The sequence below is a fragment of the Carassius carassius genome, chromosome 8 (assembly GCF_963082965.1).
Source record: "Carassius carassius chromosome 8, fCarCar2.1, whole genome shotgun sequence".
In the NCBI taxonomy this organism is placed as follows: Eukaryota; Metazoa; Chordata; class Actinopteri; order Cypriniformes; family Cyprinidae; genus Carassius; species Carassius carassius.
Genome location: NC_081762.1, coordinates 23,650,518 through 23,673,709, shown reverse-complemented (window position 1 = coordinate 23,673,709; position 23,192 = coordinate 23,650,518). Strand labels below are relative to the sequence as shown.

General features: G+C 40.6%; 2 protein-coding genes across 3 annotated transcripts in view; one reads left to right on the top strand and one right to left on the bottom strand.

Moving 5' to 3' along the window:
• The window catches only part of jarid2b (jumonji and AT-rich interaction domain containing 2b), a 115,704-nt gene extending 95,726 nt beyond the window's left edge, over positions 1–19,978 (top strand). Inside the window, exons 5-18 of the mRNA XM_059556720.1 lie at positions 1,458–1,625; positions 4,357–4,556; positions 8,710–9,958; positions 10,970–11,484; positions 13,167–13,259; positions 13,536–13,654; positions 13,745–13,815; positions 13,912–14,026; positions 14,981–15,086; positions 15,163–15,345; positions 15,443–15,573; positions 15,720–15,903; positions 16,975–17,082; positions 17,567–19,978. Of these exons, the coding sequence (XP_059412703.1) occupies positions 1,458–1,625; positions 4,357–4,556; positions 8,710–9,958; positions 10,970–11,484; positions 13,167–13,259; positions 13,536–13,654; positions 13,745–13,815; positions 13,912–14,026; positions 14,981–15,086; positions 15,163–15,345; positions 15,443–15,573; positions 15,720–15,903; positions 16,975–17,082; positions 17,567–17,755 (3,431 nt within the window). The 3' untranslated portion in view covers positions 17,756–19,978. The remainder of the gene's footprint in view (positions 1–1,457; positions 1,626–4,356; positions 4,557–8,709; positions 9,959–10,969; positions 11,485–13,166; positions 13,260–13,535; positions 13,655–13,744; positions 13,816–13,911; positions 14,027–14,980; positions 15,087–15,162; positions 15,346–15,442; positions 15,574–15,719; positions 15,904–16,974; positions 17,083–17,566) is intronic.
• An 881-nt stretch (positions 19,979–20,859) lies between these two features.
• dtnbp1b (dystrobrevin binding protein 1b) overlaps positions 20,860–23,192 on the bottom strand; it is a 42,229-nt gene continuing 39,896 nt past the window's right edge. The window contains exons 3-4 of one of the 2 annotated variants that reach the window (XM_059556718.1): positions 22,208–22,351; positions 20,860–21,621 (exon numbers count right to left, since the gene is read on the bottom strand). In XM_059556718.1, coding sequence (XP_059412701.1) covers positions 21,383–21,621; positions 22,208–22,351 — 383 coding nt within the window. In that variant the 3' untranslated portion in view covers positions 20,860–21,382. The remainder of the gene's footprint in view (positions 21,622–22,207; positions 22,352–23,192) is intronic. The other variant, XM_059556719.1, reaches the window with a different exon arrangement.

The window sequence follows — 23,192 nt, the reverse complement described above, 5'->3', positions numbered from 1 at the left end:
TCTAGATAATAATGATAATTGTTGCCCGGTGTGGTGCGGCCGAGTCGCAGACGTGCAGTAGTGCAGGTTTAAGCGCTGATAGAGCTGGAGGGCCAGCTAATGGGCAACAGGCATTTGACATACATCACCTGTGCTGTTTGGAAGAGAAAAACTGATGTTGATATATTAATATTGAATATTGATAAGACCAGGTAATGTGACGTGTGACTGAGGAAGACACTCAGGAAGAGGGGAAGCCTGGAAATCTGGTACAATAAAATAACAAAACACATTGGTATCATGGTTAATACATTATTAATAATTCTATAATTCTTTATAAAAACAAATCAATATATTTAATGAATTAAAATTGTGTTTAGATTGTGGATAGTTTGATTTGGTTTTGGTTGGTTTGGTTGTTTTGTTTTTTTGGGGGGATTTAATTTGATTTTGTTTTGGGTTATTTGCTTATCTACCATGTTTATTGCACTTTTTGTGGTTTTATTTGTTTTTGTTTTTTGTTTAATTTGTTTTTTTGTATGTTTAATTTGGTTTTCGGTTTGTTTGTTTTGTTGTTGTTTTTTGTTTGTTTTTTTAATTGTTGTTTGTCAAACATGTTTATGGGATTATTATTAGCAGCAGTAGTAGTATTTACTCATCCACCATTTTCAATCCACATTTCATTCCAAATTTTCAGCTTAAATATTTTTTTTTTCTCAATATAAAATTTTTTTGTTTTGCACCCTTGACCAGATATTGTCATATCCCAACGAACCATAGATCAATGGAAAGCTTATTTATTTCATGTGATGAAATCTCAAACCTCAAAACAATTACCCTTATGACTGGTTTTGAGGTACCCTTATGAGGGTCACAAATATACTTCAGTTGGACTACATCAGTTGCATTTTTTTGCAAGTTGCACAGAACTTTACAGTTTTTTTCTTTGTTGTTCTTTGTTTGTTTAAGTATGATTTGGTTTTAGTTTGTTGTTTGTGAAAAATTTTATTTTTTTTTTGGTTTGGTTTTGTTTCACAAGTCCGTTGGTAAAACGTTTCATATCATTATTTGTTCATCCACCATGTGCATTACACTAAACTTTTTTTTTTGCTTTATTATGGTCCTCCTCACTTGTGTCTGTAATCTCGCAGTATGCTGCTGGTTATCAGCTGGTGTGCTTTAAAACATAGTTTCTCTTAAAGAGAAACATCAGTTAGACACAGTCACTGGCGGCTCCAAATCTCCACTCAGCACACACAGAAACAGAGGAGTGTAATGTACTCAGGCTTCCTACGGCTGCCACAGTCTTTAATCTCATCCAGAGCAGCATCTGATTTTGAGAGGATTACGGTTGCAATAGAAACTGAGATTACAGAGTCGAGCCGGTTTATCCCATTTTCTCTGGCCACTTCTCAGTAAATGCTCTGAGCCTTTAGCTTCCTTTAACACATTCTGTCTCTCTCTCTGTCCCCTCTCAGGCTCGCCGGCCTTACCCAGTAACATGGCCTACTTCGGCTGCTCTCAGGATGAAGAGGATCTGGAGGATGAAGATGAAATTGAGGAAGAGAAACCACCCAGTGTGGCATCTACGTCATGCCAGTCTACACCCAAGAAGGGCAAACTGTCTAGCAAGATTAACGGCTTCGGTAAGAACAAAGAGCAAAAAAGAAAAAATGAAGCCACATTGAGAGTTTGTCTGTAACTCGCTGTGCAGTTGTTTTTATATTATAGTTTATAATTACATTTGTATTTTTTCTTGTAAAAGCATGCAATATTATCATAAGTTACATTTAATAGTCCCATTATTGTTATCTTAATTTTAGAGATCTCTAAGCAAAACATATTAGTGCATCATAGAGCATCAAATCAACATATTAGAATGATTTCTGAAGGGTCATGTGACACTGAAGACTGGAGGAATGATGCTGAAATCTCAGCATTGCATCGCATGAGTAAATTAAATTTTTTGTATTAGAACAGAAAACACTTCTTTTAAATTGTAATAATATTTAGCAATAATACACAAAATATTCGCTTTTTTTATTCACAATTTTTTTTTTATAAAGTAAATACAGCCTTTGTGTTCATGCAAGACTTTTTTCAGAAACATCTAAGAAAAAAATCCTACCCCAAACTTTTGAAATATAGTGTAAGTATCTTCTGCGAGCTGTACATGTGTTGAGAGAGAGAAGACTCGCTCCTTCCTGTGTGGAGATGGGAATGCTGTGTTGGAGTGGGACGTGACGCTTCCATCTTTCCAATCCAATTATCACTTTAGTAGGAAAGGCGGTAACAAGGTGTTTATGCATTCGGCTCACAGCTGTGCCGAGTAACGGCAGGCAACACGTCGCTGTACGCTACACACACCCCCGTAACAAATGAAGGAAACAGCCTTATATGACAGTTTGAGCTCTTGGTTGATACTCTCAGTAGATGCTGTGTGAGTTTAAAGAGGGCCAGGAAGGTATTGCAGGAAAGTGTGTGTTAATGAAACGTGATAGTTTCAAACAAAAAAAAAGCCTGTCAGCAGATAATTGAAAGCCAAGCGCCTGTTTAATTGAGTGTGTTAAAGTGTCTTCAACAGCAATCAGAACGACAAGCTGGGAACTAAATAAACGTACAAATACATACATTAGTGTAGTTTTTTTCTTTGTTTGTTTGTTTTTCGTTTTTTTGAAGTATCCAGAAGTATAGTATGTATACTACATTCATTCATACATATAGTATGAGAAATCAAGATCAGTATGCATTAAATCATCTAACATGGACAGTAGTATGTCATTGGTGCACCTGGACTGTCTTGTCTACTTGCCTATTCTTGTTCACTCAGCTTTGAATAAATAAGCTCAGTTTAATTTCTCAGCCGGCAATAAGTCACCTTAAATTGATCTTGATGGCTCCAGATTGGCCTAGGTTCAGGAATTTGCTTCTTGTTCCTTACTTGAGGTTTATGTATGTAGACTACCAACTACCTCAGCTGGTTGGATTTGTGAAATGCACACAGTCCCAGGCTCAGGAAAGCCCCGGCACACTTCTCTCTCTCTCGCGTGTCTATCCTCAGCCTATCCCGTGCCTGGACGCAGCCCGTTGTCTGAGATGTGACACTTTAATATGGAGCACAGGCAACGCTCCAGTCTTTCACTCTGCGAGTGTCTCTCAGAGCGAGAGAAACCACAGTGCTCGGCTTTCATTCGCTGAACCTCAGTAACCCAGAGGCGTGTTTACATTTCTAAATTAAACACCTTTTATTGAGTTCAGCTGTCGGTAGCAGTTCCAAAGCGCAAGCCTTACAGCGCGAAAGCCCGTCTGTTTCCCCAGCGCTGACACGATCTCCTGCCTGTTGATATTTAAACACTGTAAAATTAAAGTGAGCAGTCATAAATACAGAGAGCAGTTTAAATGTGTGTTAATTAGAGCTGTCCAGAGGGCCTGATAACAGACAGACTACCCTGTCCAAAAATGCATTATCTGTCGAGAAAGCTAAAAACAAACTCACAGATGAAAGTGAGTGTTTGTTTTGGTTTAGTTTGGTTTTTTCGGCATTTTGTTTTGTTGTTTTTATACTTCTATAATATATAGTCTGTCTGAGCTCTCATTTTTTGGTGTTTTATACAATTTGATGTTACGTGAAACAAGAGGGAAGCATTGCATCGGTGATAAATGTGAACAACAGTAATATGCTACTTTATCAACACATGGCGATGTGCTGAATGGTTATTTTGCTTTATCATGCCCGTATTTTAGCCATCCATCTGGTTCATCCCTTAAACTAGAAATAGAATGTGCATTGCATCATGGGATACTGCAGTACAAACAGTGTGCAGCATACATACTATATAGTGCAGCAGTAGTAAGCATATTATAAACACAGCACCTCTCTCATATGTAATTTTGTTATCATGGACCAATAAACTAAAGCTCATGATGCATCTCATTATGTACATTTAGAGTGGTAGCTAGAACCAACTTGACCCAAAGGCTGTGCCAGTTTGCATGATTCTAGATACGAGAACAGTGTGCTGGCAACAGTGAAGTATGTACTGTAAGTATGAAGTAAGGCAGAGCAGCAGAGCAGTCTTGTCAAAACTGTTTTGACACTGCTTTCAAAAACAGTCATAAACTTGTTTGGTGCTGTGGATCGTGCACAATATCAAACCGAAGCACGATATGTGTCCACACTAAAAATCGACTGCAAATAGGATTGTAAAAAATATTTTTTGAAACATACTATATATAGGATGCAAGAATTGAATGCAAAATGTAATTGACAAGAAAATGCTATGCAGTATTTTGATTTGTCTTTACAATTAATATTTTTTTATTTATTTATTTAATAACAATTTTTTTTTTGTGTGTGTGTTTTTTTTTTTTCTTCAGTGTTGAATGGCCTGAAGGTACACAAGGACAAAGAGCTTGCTCCCAGATCCAGAGGCAGAGAGTCGTCTGTGGGGAAAGATTGTAACGAGGAGTGTGACGCGTCTGGTGAGATCTCCCACAAGCACACTGCAGCCACGGCCAAAAGCCACAACACCAACGGCCACAACTACAGACGAGCCGCAGAGGAACTCCGCAAGCAGGTACAAGCCTTCACGTCCATCTCTGTGTCCGTATGAGCAGGGATGGGATCATGTTGGAGTCAGTTTGCACACTGAGAATTATACTGGATCTGATAGTTAGGAGGGAACATCCATCCCGATGCGGCTTACAGACGATCAGACCACCACCATCTCCGGTACTAACGAGCCTGTCGTCTTTGAGTGCCACAAAACTGATTAATTAAGTGAACAATGAACCTCAGAGAGCAGGGAGAGACGGATCAGCTCAACTCATCAGCCTCTCAGTTTCTCTCTTCTCTGTCTTTTTTATGCCATTGCCACTCTAATATATATAACATGATCCAGAGTCTAAAACAGTTTTATTAATAAAAAAAAGATGAAAATGATAGTTCTCTCAGAAATGAATATCTAATTATTCACCCCCATTCCAAGCCTCTATAACTTTCTTCTTTGTGTGAAATAAAAAAAAAGTTCTTGTAGAAATTATAAAAATCTTCTTGTACAAGACTTTTTTTATACAAAATGAGAAGTGTGGCCTTAGCTTGAGAACTGCTGTTTTAATCATTCTGATGAATCAGCATGAAGCAGTGGCACCTGTAAGTGGCGGTTCGACAGTTTAACCACAATGACTGACCCAACATTAAACCCTCGAGCCAGATAAAGCCTGTTATTATGCTGACACATATAAACACATTACCACTCATCTGCTATACTTAAAACAATAAACAGCACAGATAGATGCAGCATAATCCACAAAACGGTGAGAATCTATTAGACAGCTGTTGACCCTTTGTTGACTCTCTCTCTCTCTCTCTCTCTCTCCCTCTCTCCCCCCCCCCCTCTCTCTCTCTCTCTCTCTCTCCCCCCCTCTCTCTCTCTCTCTCTCTCTCTCTCTCCCCCTCTCTCTCTCTCTCTCTCTCTCTCTCTCTCTCTCTCCCTCTCTCTCTCTCTCTCTCCCCCTCTCTCTCTCTCTCTCTCTCTCTCCCTCTCCCTCCCTCTCCCTCTCTCTCCCTCCCTCTCCCCCTCTCTCTCTCTCTCCCTCCCTCTCTCCCTCTCTCTCTCTCCCTCTCTCTCTCTCTCCCTCTTTCTCTCCCTCTCTCTCTCTCTCCCCCCCCCCCTCTCTCTCTCTCTCTCTCCCCCTCTCTCTCTCTCTCTCTCTCTCTCACCCTCTCCCTCTCCCTCTCTCTCCCTCCCTCTCCCCCTCTCCCTCCCCCCCCCTCTCTCTCTCCCTCCCTCTCTCTCTCCCTCTCTCTCTCTCCCTCTCTCTCTCTCTCCCCCTCTCCCCCCCCCCCTCTCTCTCTCTCTATCCTTCTCTCTATAAAAGCTAATTTTCTGAAGGGTGTTCATGTGTTCAAGAGCTCTAGCATGAGCATGACCCATGGCACACGAGCTGAAAAAGGGTTTATACTTCATTGTTTAATTGGAGTTTCATTTAATTTATTTTTTACGAGGGCTTGCGTAGAATAACTTGATCTGGGAAGAAGAGAGATCTCATGCTGCTCACAGCAGGTGCAGGATCAGTTTCAGCAGCATTATTATTGGACTCTATGTTAATTGTTATCCCGAGTTAAGGTCTATTTATTTGTTTCATTGTATCCATGGCAGTTATTAATGAGTCTTTTTGATATTTTGGCTTTGTCTTAAATTGTTTTTGTTCTTTTAATGGGTGGGTACTTGGTTGTGTTTGTTTCCAAAGAGAAAGTAGATTGAACCCCCATTCTCCCAACCAAAAATTCATATATATACAGTAATCATAAAAAGGAAGCAAACGTACATATTTTTTCATTGTTTTTTTTTTTATTCCTTTGTGTTTTTTCTTTATTACTATTATTTACACTGTTAATATGAGTTAAATTGACATTCAAATTGAGAGAGACAGTTATAGAGCATTTCTTTAACACATTGGTAGACATGTACCATGTGTGTGTGTGTGTGGTGTGGGCTGCAGCTCTGCAGATGTTCTCTGTTAAATCTTTTGCTATGCTGCAGCTGGCCTATAGCAACACATGATGTCATCTGTCCTCCCTCACGCTCACGTGTGACCAAGGTCCACTTCAGAGAGCTGGCCTGGCCTCTGTCTGTGTGTGTTCTCTTGTTTTTGTTCCTGGCTGTTAAGCCAATTTAATCGCACGGCTTTGGCCAACTGGCCTTTAACTATTCCATCCTTCCTTCCATTCTCTTTACTTGTTTCCTTCCTTGTTTCTTCCAGCCTGCTCTGGTTTCAAGAGGTTGCCCACTGGGGACAGTCCAGTGACCTGTGTTCTCTCGCCTACGCGGTTTCTCTCTATCGCTTTCACCTTTTCAGGCAGTCTAAATAATAGATGGCAGCATGTGGCAGGGCTCCTATGCAGTTTTCTGGGATCAGTGAGCCCTCTAGTGGTCACGGCGCTCATTACACCGAGCCAGACATGGGATTTCTGCAGCGCAGACGCCGCGCAAGCTCTACTCAGCATCCGGCACGTAATGCTGAGTGGTATTATAATTACAATTGCATTCTGTGCTCTCAGAGCCCGGCAGATGGGATGGGGCGTGCCGTAGACCACTGACGTGTTATTTCAAAATGGGGTGGGTGTGATGACGGGGGGCTACATAGACATGGCTGACATCGTGCTACATTTACTTACTCTGCATAGAGCATTCATCATGCATGCCTCTGGGGCAGGAGTCTGTGGCTTTCTTTTATATTCTCCCCCTCTCCCTCCCATTTTTTTTTTAAAGCGCCGACAAGGGGAAGCGATTGATGAAGGAGGTCACATTTCAGTCCCCCTAATCTTTTAATAGCCTCTCTTTGTTGTTTGGCTGCACCTGATAGGAATACCATACAGCCGATGTCTTCAAAAACCCTCAGCAATCTCCTCGTTTGTCTGTCAGCGAACCTCTGGCCCAAAGATCACCACAGTCTGGACACTGTTATTTAAATGCATTCAGAGACTTTAAAGAGAGAGAAATAAAGTGGGAGGGATGTGAGAGGGTGTGGCACAACATGTGCAAAAGGCCTATTCACAGAGCATGAATTCATCAGAACAGGCTTCACACAAAAATGAGAACAGAGCCATTAAACCCCCAACCCATTTATATCAGGTATGAAAATTCACATTTTGACAAAAGCTGCATTTTTAATTGTGATTAAATGCGAGTAAAAATGTAATTAAATAGCAGTAACTTTATTATGAACTAAAACATCATTCATGCAGTACATGTTTCCATGTTATGGAAGAGATAAAAATTTAATTTATATCAAACCATCAACTTTTATCATCACTTTTTCTTAGCTCTTAACTTTTTCTTTAGCTGAAATGAGTTGCACCATATAGGGCAGAATAGGGCTACTGGCATTGTTGGAGTCCATTTATACCATTATATACTATTCACCAAAAAGAAAATTTTGCATACCTTGACTGCATCATTCATGTGCTATTGCATTGTTTTGATTAAAAGCTTATCGAGGACTTTATGCCAAAAGTAAAGAGTCCAATAAGAGTCCTCTGATGTCAGGAAGCACACCTGGAGTTTTGGCCCACTAAAACCCTCTTCTTTTCTATGCTCAGTGAGAACACACACATAGGAAATCAAATCCATTCTGCCTTGCCAGAAAAATAGAGCCAAAGAAAACAATGTGAAGAGAGAAGTCGAGGCTGACTATGTTTGTAGCCTGGCATAGTCTAATTCCCATGGCGGCTTTAAAACAATGAGAGGCCGGGTGTAACCCAAGCTGCATCTGCTCTGCTGTGAAGAATATTGGGGCCTCAGATCAGCTGAAAGCACAGCTCCCTTTATTTGGTGCATTAAAGCCAAATTTGAAGAACTTTCATATACTGTGCCAACTATGAATTGGTACTTGAATGGGGTTTTATGATTAAACTTTATTCTAAGGATAGTTTCGCAGCTGTTGGCGCTGAATAAAAACATTTTTTTTTCTCTATCTGGTACACTTCCCCTCCCTCTTTCTTCCCTGCAGTTTTTTTCTGGTTTGGGGTTTTTGGAGCTCTGTTGTGGTCTGTGTTATTGTGTGAGCCGAAACATGCACTGTGACTGATTCTGTATGCAAATACACACTAGAAAGATTTTTTTTAGGCGTCGAGATTGAAGGGACTATTTGAGAATTCTCCCAGTTCCTTAGTAAGTTACATTGATCCACTTTATGTAACATGATGATATCTTCTGTTCACTTTAGGTCACGAAAGTAAATGGACTCACACGGACATCATCAGTCGGCAGGCATACGTCCAGTGCCAAAAAGTCGAAAGACTTCCGTCTGCCATCCAAAACTGTGAAGTACACAGCCACCGTGACCAAGGGCCACATCACCTACACCAAAGCAAAACGAGAACTGGTTAAGAAAGCCAAACTCAACCACGGCAAGCATGCTGCATCTGCTGGCCTCCATGCTTACAGCAACAACCACCAACATCATTCTCATCATCCAACCAGCAGAGGGCGTGGCCGGCCACAGCTCTCTCACTCAGGAAAAGCCCAAAGTATCAATGCAAAAACCCGCAAACAGGTGCTATTATCGAATGGGGTGCATAAGATGACTAACGGGGGCCAGCCTAATGGCAGGCTTAATGGACGCCACAGTGCCAGGGAAGAGAAGGAAGATGTCCGGCAAGTGCGGCAGGGACTGCGTAACTCTAAACGCAGAAGTGATGCCATTACGATCATTGGAGCTGGAACTGAGAGTGACGAGGTTAAAATTAAGCCACCTGTTACTGAGGTTAAGAAAGCTAAACTGCAGACTAGCCCACTGGAAACTCGCAGCAAGAAGGCCCTGGGTCAGTTCAAGCCCCCCAACACCATCACTATTGCACACAGTATCACTGAAATGGCCGCCTCCCCTGCTCAGAAAATGGGTCCTGCCCCTCCTCCGTCGCCCCCTGCTGCTCCCGCCTCTCCAGCCATGCCCCAGAACCCTGCTACCCCTGAGCCAGCACGTCTGCGGCCCAAACGTGCCTCTGCTGGCAAAATGATGTTCATCAGACAAGCACAGCAGAGGGCCCAAACTAACACCACCCTCAACCGGACCACATCCACTACCTCAGCCAGCAAATCCTTCAAACCAGCAGAACCCACACACACGCCTCCACCACGGCTGGACAGAGACAGGGAACGAGAGCGGAGAAGGGCCGGGTGTGCAGCCTTGGGGGAGGTGCCCATTTTCAAGCCCACAACCAGGGAGTTTCAGGACCCTTTGGTGTACCTCGACTCAGTTCGGGAACGGGCCGAGTCATCTGGACTGTGCAGAGTGTTGCCTCCTCCTGACTGGAGGCCAGAATGCAAACTCAACGACGATATGCGTTTTGTGACACAGGTTCAGCGCATCCACAAGCTGGGTCGGCGCTGGGGCCCCAATGTTCAGAAACTGGCCTGCATTAAGAAGCACCTCAAATCTCAGGGCATCTCAATGGACGAGCCACCGCTTATAGGTGAGACCACTTAAAACTTTATAATTACTAAAGCTTTTGTTTGAGTGCCTAGAGGTCCACTGCCATACAGAATTTAGTGCAAACTTTCCTACCTGTAATTTTCTAATAACTCTTAAGGCTTTGATTGGCTTGCTCAAGTATTTTTAATTAGGATTGGTGCTAAACTCTGCAGGGCTTTGACCCTTCAGGGTTGGATTTGAGAAACCCTGTAATGGGGCTAGTGCAGTGATAAGCAACTCTGTTTCTGGAGTGGTCAATACGCTGCAGATTTTAGCTCCAACTCTAATCAAACCTACCTGAACAATCTAATCAAGATAATTCTAAGAATAAATTTTAGGCTGGTGTGGGCTTCATATGGTTGACACTAAAACAATGGCCCTGCAGGAGCACCGTTGCCCATTTCTGGTCTTGTGTAAACAACGTATCAAGCAATAACTGTAGCTGTGTTGCCCTGTGCATGTGTAAGTAAACTGTAATTACATATCATCCTGTCAACATTATTCTTAACCATTTTTATGTAAACTGACCAGTGAGCAGCCTCATGGTCCATTCTCAACATATGTTGTCAAGTCTCTTGTCTGCCAGGAGTTGGGAAACCATATGTTAAAATAATCGCCCATTGCCCCAGAGCTTGTCCAGCAGAGTTACATGTTTACAAGGTTTTAAAGCAGCCCTGCACCATTGCTTTACTTCAGAATCCTGCGTGCTATTTGAGGGCCCGGTCAGAATATACGGTTGAAATAAATGTTTATTGAGCCTGTTAGAATGCTGCCGAAATACTTCAATAATCCTGCTCAATGACCTTTGTTGGCGCTCTCTCTCTCGGTTCCTTACAGTATCTTAATTTCTCCAGTCTTTATGTTTCGTTATTTTTCAACAGACAAATAAAGATTTCAGTGGTTAAGTTGACTTGTGTTCGAAAACGAAACATTAACTGTTAATTTACTTTCCTAATGTGCAGTGCATTTAACATTCACAATCATCTCTTCCCTCTCATTGTTGCCCCTTCAGGTGGCTGTGAAGTAGATCTGGCTCGTTTTTCCGAACTGGTCTGCGACATGGGTGGAATGCAGCAGGTGATGGACCTGAAAAAATGGAGCCGGTTGGCCGACCTGCTTCGCATTCCCAAATCAGCACAAGACCGTCTGGCCAAGCTCCAGGAGGCCTACCTCCAGTACCTGCTCTCTTATGACCTGCTGTCTCCCGAGGAGCACCGGCGACTGGAGCAGGAGGTGCTGGCAGAAAAGGAAGCTCTGGAACGCAAGCGGGGACCCCTGGAGGGCCACTTGGATAATGGCCAGCGGTCTCTGGTTCTTCCCCGTTACGAACCCAAGAATGGGCTCACCGGCCTCAACCACTGCAATGGCTTCCGCAATCACAACAAAGAGCAAGACACCCAGCGGCAGGCCGGCCGCCGCAGACTGTTTGCTCGGGAAAAGAAAGGGGAAAAAGTGGACAGTGATGTGGCACATGAGGAGGCAGAAGATGAAGGTGTTCTCAGTGACCAGCACAAATGTATATACAAGGTAACGCACCTCCTGCTTTGAGAATGGCAATCCTAAATCTATTCGGCACGCTAACGCTATTGTGTTTACTTTCTGAATTGGCAGTATTATGTGTCAAACTTGTTTCATTCACTGTATTCACCCAGTCAGACTGGCAGATGTGCCATTTCCTCAGGTAATGAAGTGTTTAGAGAGAGCATAGAGGGCTCACCGCTGAGCTGCCAGAGGAGTTGCCAGAATATCAAGCGTGATGACTGTGTTCATCTGTACGGTGAACACAGAGCCGCACTGCTGGAGAAGAAAGGAGGAAAGCTTAATATGTGATGCATTTTGGGTTTTAATGCTGCTGAGGTTGGCTCTACAGCGGTTGATGGATGCGTCTCTATGCCGTGCTCTGCATCACAGATCTGAGCTTCGTTTCAGAGCTATGACTTGCTAAGCTGCCATTATGAGTCTTATTTTGTTTCTCAGACAGATTTAAAGATACAAAATGCCATTGATTTGTTATGAACTCTATAACTCAAACACAGTATTTTAGACATCATAGGCGTGCTCCCGACCTGAAGCTAAATTATAGTGCTTTGATATCGCGTTTTGGCCAAAATTAGTCTCAGCAGTATACGTGTGATTTTTCTCGTGCACAGAGACTTTTCATGCTATGTTTATTAGAGTTATTAGCTTGTCATGCTAGCATGAGGCTGATTTAGAAATTAAAATACTTTTTTTTGTGTGTGTGTGTGTGTGTGTGTATTTTTTTGTGTGTGTATTCAAGTGAAGAGCACTTTTCACACATCCTGTCTGCTGCCCATAAACAGTGTTTGAATTCAGACATGGGAAGGTTTCGTTTTGGTTAGCGTGCTGTAGTAGAAAGTAGATTACCAATGTAAAAAGAGATATAGGGCAGAGTTTGTGTGGTTCTTGTGTTTGAGAGAGGACCGGTGTTAAAGGAAAGAGAGAACTGTGACTGTGGGTGAGTGGGTATCGGTGATACGTGAGAGGGCTTGTTACTGTTGCGTGAGAGGGCTTGTTCCCAGGCCCTCAGCTCCTTGTGTACGTGAGTCTGAGGTCTTAGCTTTAGTCTATGTAAGGTGACTCCGTCTGCCCCACCAGGCCTATAAAACTACCCCGCTGACTCTTATAGCACCCCGTCTGCCTGTCTGTGTGTTGTTGTCAGAGGTAACACTCTCCGCTGGGCAGGACGGTGAGAGTGGGCCTCTTCACAGAATGGTTTCTGAATATAGGTCACAGCTCAGCTCCTCACACACACTGCACTTTGTTCATCTCCGGTGCGGTACCTGGCAATTATCTCTGTCTATAGTTATCAGTGCTTTCATGCGGTTAAGAGTGTGAGTGTTTTTCATTTGTGCTGTGGTGCTTCAGAAGAGACTGTGTGTGGCACAATGAATGGGAAAAACTAAAACACTTAACTTGATAGTTGTCCATGGAATGGAAAGGAAGTAACTTGTCTTTTAAAAAAAAGCATTGACCTCAAGTTTGAACCTTAATATAAGCAGAAGAAGCCACATTTAACAGAACGTCATTGTAATTTGACCGATGTTATACAATTCTAATCTTGTTTTTGAAAGCTGCCTGGAGCCAATTCCAAGATGGCTGCCAAACAAACAAACAAACAATTTATTCCACAGATTATTTTGCTATATTTCTTACTGTTTAATGTTTTCTTGTTTTTGTTTTTTTTCCAGGGGAGATCGGTATCTTTGACCACCTTTTACAGAATAGCAAGAAATACAATGATGATGTGTTTCAATAAAGAGCCTGGAGCTGCTGAAGTTGAGGTACACACAAACCACTTCCTGTATTTTAAACAGATGTCATTATGTACAGTGCAGTATATTACTATATTACTGGTGTGAAATGTCAACCCTGGTCACTGCAAAAAAAAAGGATAATCACATCTGCTCCATGACAAATTCTCTTTAAATAGCATGTACTTTCCATGTTGCATATTTTATAAGCGTATCCCATGACAGTTATATCCTTGCATCCTGTCATATTTCCTCATTTCCTGCCATTTCTCTTCATCTCCATCTGTCCTGCTCTTCTTTATATAGCAAGATTATTGGCGGATAGTGGAGCAGAGGGACTGCCACGTAGCAGTGCATTATGGGAAAGTGGACACAAACACACATGGAAGTGGCTTCCCTGTGGGCAAGTCCGAACCCTTTTCCAAGTAAGAGCTGCTTTCATTTGAGATGAATTAAAAGCATGGTGGGAAGATGTATAACCGCTTATAACAATGTATTTTTCTCTGTCGCTGCAGGCATGGATGGAACCTCACTGTCCTTCCCAATAACTCTGGATCCATTCTGCGCCATCTTGGTGCTGTGCCTGGTGAGTCTACTATTGTTGTCAGTAGCAGGAAGGACATCATGTAAAGCTCCTTTGTTGAATAAGTCATCACCCGCTTTCTCTCGTTCTCTCTCACAGGGGTGACTGTTCCCTGGCTGAACATCGGCATGGTCTTTTCTACCTCATGCTGGTCACAAGACCAAAACCGCCTTCCATACATTGACTACTTACACACTGGTGCTGATTGCATTTGGTAAGTTTTTATTCAGAGGTACTGTCTAGAAAGGAATAAAAATAATTGAATTGAACATTTGCCCCATAAACCAGCGGTGGGGTGTTAAATGATGTATGTAACAACATTCGATTAATTAAAGTATTTATTGATCGTTTGATTAGCCGAGGATAAAAAGTACTAATAAAAAAACCTAAAAATAATAATTAAATGTTTATTAGACACGTTTAATTAAACTATTGATCATTTGCATTATACTGTTTTATGTGTATATATACCATTGTGTATATATTATTTTATAAATGTAAAAACCAATGTAAATATTGCTGATACAGTGTGTGTTATTGAAGTTACTGTTTTACATAATAAAATATTTGTAATAATTATCAGGTCCAAACACTTAACAAACAACGATTCTTTCTTTAACAAAGCACTACAATATTTGTCTTGTTCAGTGAATCTTTATTATTTAGTTTTAGATACATTGTTTATTTTTAATATTATAAAAAAATATATATTTTTCTATTTTAGGTTTTCATTTTAACAAAGTTTGTCATTTTGTGGTGATTTTGACAATTTTTATCAGTTTTAGTAAATTTAGTACTCCATCTTGAACATTTTAATTAGTTGCCAAAGCAAATTTATTTATTTATTTATTACCAAAAATAATTTTTATTGTGTTTGCTAATTGTCATTTCAGTCTGAAATTGTATATTTTGGTAACTTGGCTGTGTTGTGCAGATCAGCTCCTCTAGAGGGCGCGTTACTCTGTAAAACACGCAGTCACTTACAGTGTGCATTCCACTCACGCCAGAATCAGCTGTTTGTTTGTGTTTTTATGTGCATGACTCATCATAATAAAGCCAAGGCCTGTTTCCATGACAACAAAGCTGTTTTAGGAGCTGGCAGACAGCGCTGTTGTCTTATTCAGCCAAACAATGACACTGACAGGAAACTGTGCCCGTCCCACTACAGGTATTCTATTCCTGCTGAGGAAAAGACAAAGCTTGATAAAGTGGTGCACACACTGCTACAAGCCAACGGCACGCCGGGACTGGAAATGCTGGAGAAGAACGTTATGGTAAGATATTGTAAACAAAACTTGCATCTCCTTTCTGTGCACTTGTTTCACATTGCATGTCTCCGCATTTCTCCAGATTTCTCCAGAGGTGCTTTGTCGTGAGGGGATCAAGGTCCACCGTACGGTCCAGCAGAGCGGGCAGTTTGTGGTGATCTTCCCCGGGGCGTTCGTGTCCAGGGTGTGCTGCGGCTACAGTGTGTCTGAAACCGTGCACTTCGCCACACCGCAGTGGATGAACCTGGGCTACGAGGCTGCTAAAGTGAGTCATTCACATTTTCACATCCGCCTGTTTGGCCTAAAGACGTTTACTAGGAGACGTTTAGAAGACGCTCTACATGTTTGCTCTTCTCTTGCAGGACCTGAAATACAGGCACATAGCAAAACCCTTCTCTATGGAGAAGCTGCTCTACCAGATCGCCACAGCCGAGGCCAAACGAGAAAACAGACTTGTGCTCAGTACAATCTCTAATCTTCTCAAAGATCTCAGGTGAGCGCTGGAAACCCACCCTGATGTTCGGCCTAACTGATTAACTGTTTTTTATTCTTTTTTTTATAGTACTGTTCTGGGGTTGAGGTCAGTCTGGAAATCTAAAAACCGCACTCTAACTGGAATTGAATATCCCTGTCCTACAGGAACATAGAGATGAAGCAAAGGCAGGATCTGTATGAAGCCGGGCTGCTCTCCTCTGCACGCTACTGCACGCACGACAACAACCAGTCACCCGCCGACACCAGGAAGAAACCCCGCAAGTGGCTGGCGCTGGAGTCGTCCGAGAGACGCTGCCAAACGTGCCAGCACCTCTGCTACCTGTCTATGGTGAGATTCAGCTCAGGTTATACTCTACTGTAGATCCAGTATAGTATACAATAACTAAGGCTCTGTCCTAATTCAAATGCTTATCCTGTGCTCTAAAACTATCACAGCAATGAAAACCTACCAAATTAGCCCATGTTAGCCCAAAAAGCATTTTTCTTTTTTAAATCTACTGACTGAAGTATATCAAAACCGTGCTGTTATTATGGGATGCACTTATTAATTTCACTATTTTGGATAGATAGTATGATTATTGGGACAGTGTAAAAAAATTTAATTAATTAAACAAATAATTACATTTTTAATAATATTTAAATATTTATTTAATATTGCAGTTTTATATGAATGTTTTAATGTTTATACTCCTGCTTTCTATAAATAGAACAGTGTGGATTAGGGAACACATTCATGATTAACCAAGAGTTTTCCCTCAATAAACTCCTAATTACTGCTCATATTAAGTGATAGCATGTAAGGTAGTTGTTTGTAGTAGTTTATGTAAAGGGTCTAATATAGTCATGCAGAATAAGGCATTAATATGTGCTTTGTTGGCACTGAAAAAGACGGCCCTTATGCTAGGAATATGCATGCTAATAAGAAACTAGTTAATAGTGAATAGTGTTCCCTAAACTAAAATGTGTAGCTTTGTGATTTATAATAGAAGTATTAGAAATGTCTTGAAGGCCTCTTTGAATGTTATCTTTGACAATGGGGGCCGTTGGAGTCGACAAGGTTAAAAATCACTGATCTATACACTACTGCACTATACTACAAATCACAATAAAGCCTACAGTAATTACTGTATTGACTAGTTAAATCTATATTGCAGTGTTCTGTAATGCCCTTTGTTCTGTACTGTACAACACTGGTTTTCATTGCAGTTTTGTCGGTGTGTGTTGTATAATCTTTTGTTGTCATCTTAATAGAACTGAACAGTTCTACAGTTGACTCACAGATGTGATTTTACCTCCAGTGCTGAAAATCCACATTCAGTCATCACTGACAAAAGAAATAGTGAGTGTTGAAAATGAGTTACGATCTTGATTGAGCTGATGGCTGTTGTTAATGCTGCAGGTGGTGCAGGAGAATGAAAATGTGGTCTTCTGTCTGGAGTGTGCGCTGCACTACGTGGAGAAACACAAAAGCTGCCGCGGCCTCAAGATGATGTACCGCTATGATGAGGTAAGACACGTGACCAGAAACATGCCTGCAGGGGGAGCTGTTGAGACGCTATTGGCTTAAGCAACCCTCCTAAATGGACTTCAGAAAGTATTGTGTTTTGGCAGAGTGATAAACATTTGCACATTCAAATGAGTTTCTGTGGATTCAGTGTTGTGCTACAGTTTTTGACATTTGCGTTCGCTCAATTCTCAAATGAGAGGTTTTCTCTTTTTCTTTTTTTCCTCAAAACCATAAGTTCACATCTGAACAGTTTGTGTCTCGTTCACACCAGATATTAATTTGTTATTAATTTAAGCATGTGTTTTGGGACATGTGCAAAAAAAAAGATGAAGTTGATTCTCTGTGAAATTCTCAAAATCTTTAAAATGACTCATTTAAACATGTTTTAAAATGTAATTTATTCCTGTGATTGTAAAGCTGAATTCTCAGCATCACCTTTTTGACGACGGTCTCTCCCTGTCTTTGTCTCGGTTTGGTCCCTCAGGAGCAGATCAACAGTTTGGTGAATCAGGTGTGTGGTAAAGCCCTGGTGAGAGGCGCAGCAGACGGCTGTAATGGCTCCAGTCCCACCAAACCTCCCGCCAAGCGCGGCCCCCGCAAGAGATCTGCTGTGGAGCTGTCCCTGACCCACCTGCCGACCCACCTGTCCAAAAGTGCCGCCGCCGTCTCATGAGGAGCACCGCCTACGTCACCCAATCGATTTCTTCTCCCTCTTTTTATATCGTTTGTGTCTTATCACCCACATAGCAGGGCAGAGTTTCCTGTGTTGAAAGCAGGCTGCCTTTTTTGCACTAGCGCTCTAGTTTGTATTCACCAGATGTTTGATAGCATTAAGAGACATGGTCCCAAGTGTGCATTTCACTGACAGGTGTGAGTATGATGTCATCCTTTCTGCCTGGACCCTCTTCCTCCTCGTCTTCGGCCCCATTGACTGCACACACACACACACTCCTCCTGAACTGTGAACCTTGGGACAAATGGGTGCTTCTCTCCTCATTTTTCCAAACCCCTTTCCTTTGAATGTTGGTGCTTGATGGAGCTGCCCGAGAATGTGTTTTCATTTTTTTTTCATTGTTTTGTTTTGATTTTGTTTTGGTGTTTGCTTTGTTTTTGTTTTTTTGTTTTGGTGTTTGTTTTTTGTTTCATCTTGGTGTTTGCTTTGCTTTTTGTTTTGTTTTTGCTTTTAGTTATAGTTTTTTGTTATATTTTGGTGTTGTTTTTGTTTCTTTTTTTCCCTTTTAGTTTTGTTTTGAGGTTTGTTTGTTTTTTTGTTTTGTTTTTGTTTTTGTTTTATCCTTTTAGTTTTGTTTGGATGTTTGTTTTTGTTTTTTTATCCTTTTAGTTGTGTTTGGATGTTTCATTTTTGTTTTGTTTCGTTTCGTGTCATCACATTTGTTTTGAATTTAATTCATTTAGTCCACATGCAGCTCCTCTGCGGAAGACGCAGCTCTAAAGACAGTAAACACTTGAAATTTAGCTTGTTTTAATATCTGTTTTTGTTTTTTTAAAGAGGAAATACTGTGTGTTTTTATTTCGACTGGTTTTTATCTCACACTTTCCTCTGTGGATTCGGGGAACGCTGGTTTCCATGGCAGCAGGTTGGGCTGTACTTGAGGAAGTGGGTGTTAGGGATTGAATGAGCAGGTCCTGTCCCGGCAGTGAGAGGGGTTCCTCCCACGCTGATGCTTACGAGCGATACCTGTGCCTGATGTTTAGCGGGGAGATCTTTATTTTGGTGCTGTTGTTGTTGTTTTTTTGTTTTTTTATTTGTTTTTTTTTTACTGTTTATCAATACAAAAAAGGTAATAAGAAAGAAGTGCTGTTCGCTAGCCTTCTTATCCCACAGGACGGAAGAGCCCGGAGACTTCTTCCGCTTCTAGATGTGCAATCGTGTCAACATTCCATTCTTCCAGACTTAGATTCATCTGTACCAGTTAACATTAATTATTCTATAATATTATTGTAAATATTATATTTTGTGCTTTTGACTTTTTATTTTCTCTTTTGTTCTGACGTGCTTTCTCAATTTAGAGCCACTATTCAGAGGGTGAAAAATGTGAAATACAGTTTCTTTATTTTTTTCTTTATTGTTTATTTTTGTTCTGTCTTTTCATTTTTTGCAGAAGTATCATTGATTTAAAGAAACGTAAGAAAATCACCTTTTTGTACATAATCCTGTAAATGTCTTTAATACTTGAGCCTTTGTTGGAGTGACAGAAGGAAAGGATAGATAGATTGATGGATGATGCCAGATGAAGAAAAGCCTTACATTTCAGTTTCTTCAGCTGTGGGAGTTTGATGCGTAAAGGGTTGCTCTGGTAATGTGTATACATTTTAAGTGCTGCTTACATCACTGAGGACTAAGATATGGAGTTGCGGTTTCCCCCTAGTTTTGTTTTTTAGGTTTACTTTTTTAAAGAAAAGGGAAAATACTTTAAAAAAAATAAATAAAAAGGAAAAAAAAGGTTTTACATTTTCATTACTGAAAATTCAACATTGTAGTAGCTACTCATGTTGCACTGAGCTTGCCAGTGGTGACTGTCAAGGAAAAAAAAAAACTATAATCCAGTTTGTTGGTTGTCCTTAACAGAAGACTGAACTGTTTTAGGAGTATTTAATGAAAACCAGGTCGGGTGTTTTCAACAAAAAACAGCTTTTGTCAAGTTTTTATGGCCTTACGATGTATTTTATTCAGAAATGTTGTTGTTTTTGTTCCTTTTTCTACAAGATGAGAGATTTGCTCAAGGTCAGGCGAGTTAATTTATTAGCACTGCATCTCAGCTCTTCCTCTCACGAGGAAAGGTTTCATGTTGGTTATATTGCCAGTTTTATTTTGTTTTTTGTTTTTTACTTTTTCAATTTGTACTTAAGGTTTAATAAAAACTCATGGACGGTTCCCTGTCAGTCTGTGCTCTTTGTTACTGAACTTTATATTGGTTTAAAGAGGAATTTTAAACTGTGTTGAACAAGCGAATCTTTTCTCACACATGGACCCCCACACTCTCAGATGACTTTGGTATAACTTAATGAAATTTATTGTGTAACTTAATTTTATTCATGTTATTAACATACATTTAAAAAATAATAATACTTAATAATAATGTAATAATATGAAAATACTTAAATTGTCTTTTTACATTTTTGTTCTAGTTTTTACACTCTTGTTTGTAATAGTATTAATAGCGGTTGTAGTAATAATACTTTAATAATTTGATATAATTCAAATAAATAATAATTGACATTAAAAATTTCATTTTATGCATAATAATGTTATAAAAATAATATTTTTAAACTAATCTTTTTTCAGTTATTTAGTATTTAGAACTACTAGCAGTGTAATAACAATGATTATTACATGTAGTATTATTATTATTATTAGTGAATGTAGTAATAATGCTACATAAATCAAAATACTTGAAACTGTCTTTAAATACAAGTATTAATGGTATTTTTCCGTTTTTATTCAACTATTAGTTGTACTGTAGTAGTAATAGTTATTACAATAACAACAATCTACAGACTCCCTGTGGACCCCTTGATGTAAAATCCTTGTGCTAGACCAGTTAGACCACTTTGCAGATGTGAATGATATATTTTTAATCATATTTTACCAGTTGATGATCTGCTACGTCTGACTATTTGAATTTTGCTCCTGCATCTCCACGTGGTTTTCCCTGGTGTTGAAACAGGCTGGAAATTAAACGTATCGAAGCTTGGCCCGGAGCCTAAATTGTGGTGTTTTCATGATAATAATCAAAGTCACTCTGTTGAACCAAAGGCTTCTAAAGCAGTATTGACTTTATACATACAGAGACAGACGTGTACCTCACGACAGAAACATCCCTTTTGAATACATTTTTGTACATTTGTAATCTAAAGCTGGAAATACTCCAGGTATGGATTTACAAGATGTGAAACCGATCAAACTAGTTGTAGAGTGGAAAGAATATAATATAGATAATGACATATTTTATAACACTGTAACACATCAGTGGCACAGAGGGGCAAACAGCAGATCAGCTGTATGCAGTGAACGTCCAACAGAATAAAAGATATTTATTGATCTGGAGGGCAGGCACAGGATCGGGCTTCACATTGCACAGCACACGACACAGAATTTCTTTATAAAAACCAAAAGGGTTTCATTAAACACCAGTGCACACACTCTTCCTTTGGACGTGAGTGCATAGCACACTTCTAACTGCATCACTTTTCTTTTAACAGTCTGTTGTTCATCCTCTGTTTTTTTTTAGGATGAGCTGCTGCTCCCACAGTTCTTGATTGCCTGGTTTCGTTCTCTTTAGGTTAACGTGGCATTCTCCTCCAGCTCTTCCTGATCTGGCTGGACAAGCGGAGAGTCGGGGATGGCTGCTGGTCCCCTCTCATCATTATCATCTTCCTCCTCCTCTTCTCCCGCCTCCGTGTCCTGGCTGGCTGAGTCCGTGCAGGTGGAGGACAGCGACGCCAGCTTGTGTCTCAAGTCGGCCTGTGTGGGCACCTGAAGAGAGATCTCAGAGGTGAACGACTCCACGTCAGGACCTGAGAGAGAATCGTTCAGAAAAGGGATTGAGAATGCTAATTTATCTTCAAAAGTAAGTAAAATGTATGCATTCATTGTCAAACTCGTAATTGTGAAATGTAATGAATATCACTATCAGATTCCATTTTAAATGAGGTTATGCTGTTTTTATTAGTACGGTAGCTGATTATGTAGACTGTAGACAGTGAGGCAGTGCACTTGATTTTACAACAGTAAGTCCAGTGTCCTGATGTTGCCTGTATAATCCAGAGAACTTGGCTTTCAGTGCAGCTCAATGTAATTAGGGATAATTGTAAAACCTGTTTGTTCTTCTCTGGATGCAATCAGACATCATCTCAGCGTGTTCTGCTGACGGTGGCAGTAAATGTCACCACTAATTTAATGGCATCTCAGCATTATTGAAGCTAAAGTGTTCTTTAAACATAAGAAGGGACGCAATACCAGGGAGCCACTTTCGTCATTAGCTAAGAGTGGTTTAGATCTAAGGAAATCAGTCAGGCTGCACTTAAAAATGACATAACGATAGAGCAGTAACTGTAAAAATATTGATTGATGGTTGGGAAATGTCACTGTCTGTATGTATACCCAGCATCGGGGAAGCCACACTGTTGTCCTCGCCCCCAGAGTTGAGAAAGACGTCCAGTGCCTCATGGTCAGACATGTCCATCAGGTCCATTTGCTCCAGCATGTCCACGTTCACCTCCATTGACGACATGCTTCCTATTGTCTCTGTGAACCAAAGGAAGAACGATCGCATCACTTCCTGCAACCTCGCACTTCAATCGCTAAGATGCATCAAGGATTTGAGTCCAGGATGAACGTTTAACGCATGGAGTTGGCATCTCGCCCTTCGTGTGAGTTCTTGAGTCAGCTCTTGCCAAATAGAAGAGCACATTTGGTTGCATCAGATCTCATTTGATGTACTGAGCTATGTCCTGGATTCGTCACCTTGCAGTTATGTTGACTCTGTGATGTCATTAGCGCATGCTTCACAAACACAGATTGCGGCGTGAGGCATGCCCGTCACATGTGCGTGTGTGAGCGTGACATCAGTAAGCAGAGCGGTGAACTGCGTACCTCAAGGTTGTGTAAGAGCCCAGCGGCACAGGGAGGTGGACAGCAAAGAGAGAGACATGTTAGCTCCCCTTTACAGTATTGAGACACAAACACAACTGCACACTCATACACTCAGAGTCTGTGTGTATGCTTTAATAGAAATGACACAAAACACACTTACAACACAATTTGATTGTACGTAACAGCAGTGTTGGGAAGGTTACTTTGGAAATGTAATAGGTTACAGATTACAAGTTACCCTGTTTAAAATGTAATAGTAGTGTAACTTTTTCAATTACTTTATTAAAGTAATGTAACTAATTACTTTTGAGTACTTTTTGATTACTTTTCTAAATTTGTGAAAATTAAAGAATAATAAATAAAAGCATATACATCAACTTAAATACAGTTATCTAATAAGCTTGTGACATATTCTGTGTAATAAACTCCTAAACATTGGTGTTTTTGCTGTCTCTTTGTATATGATGATAGTTTTCTCAAAATAAGTAAAATG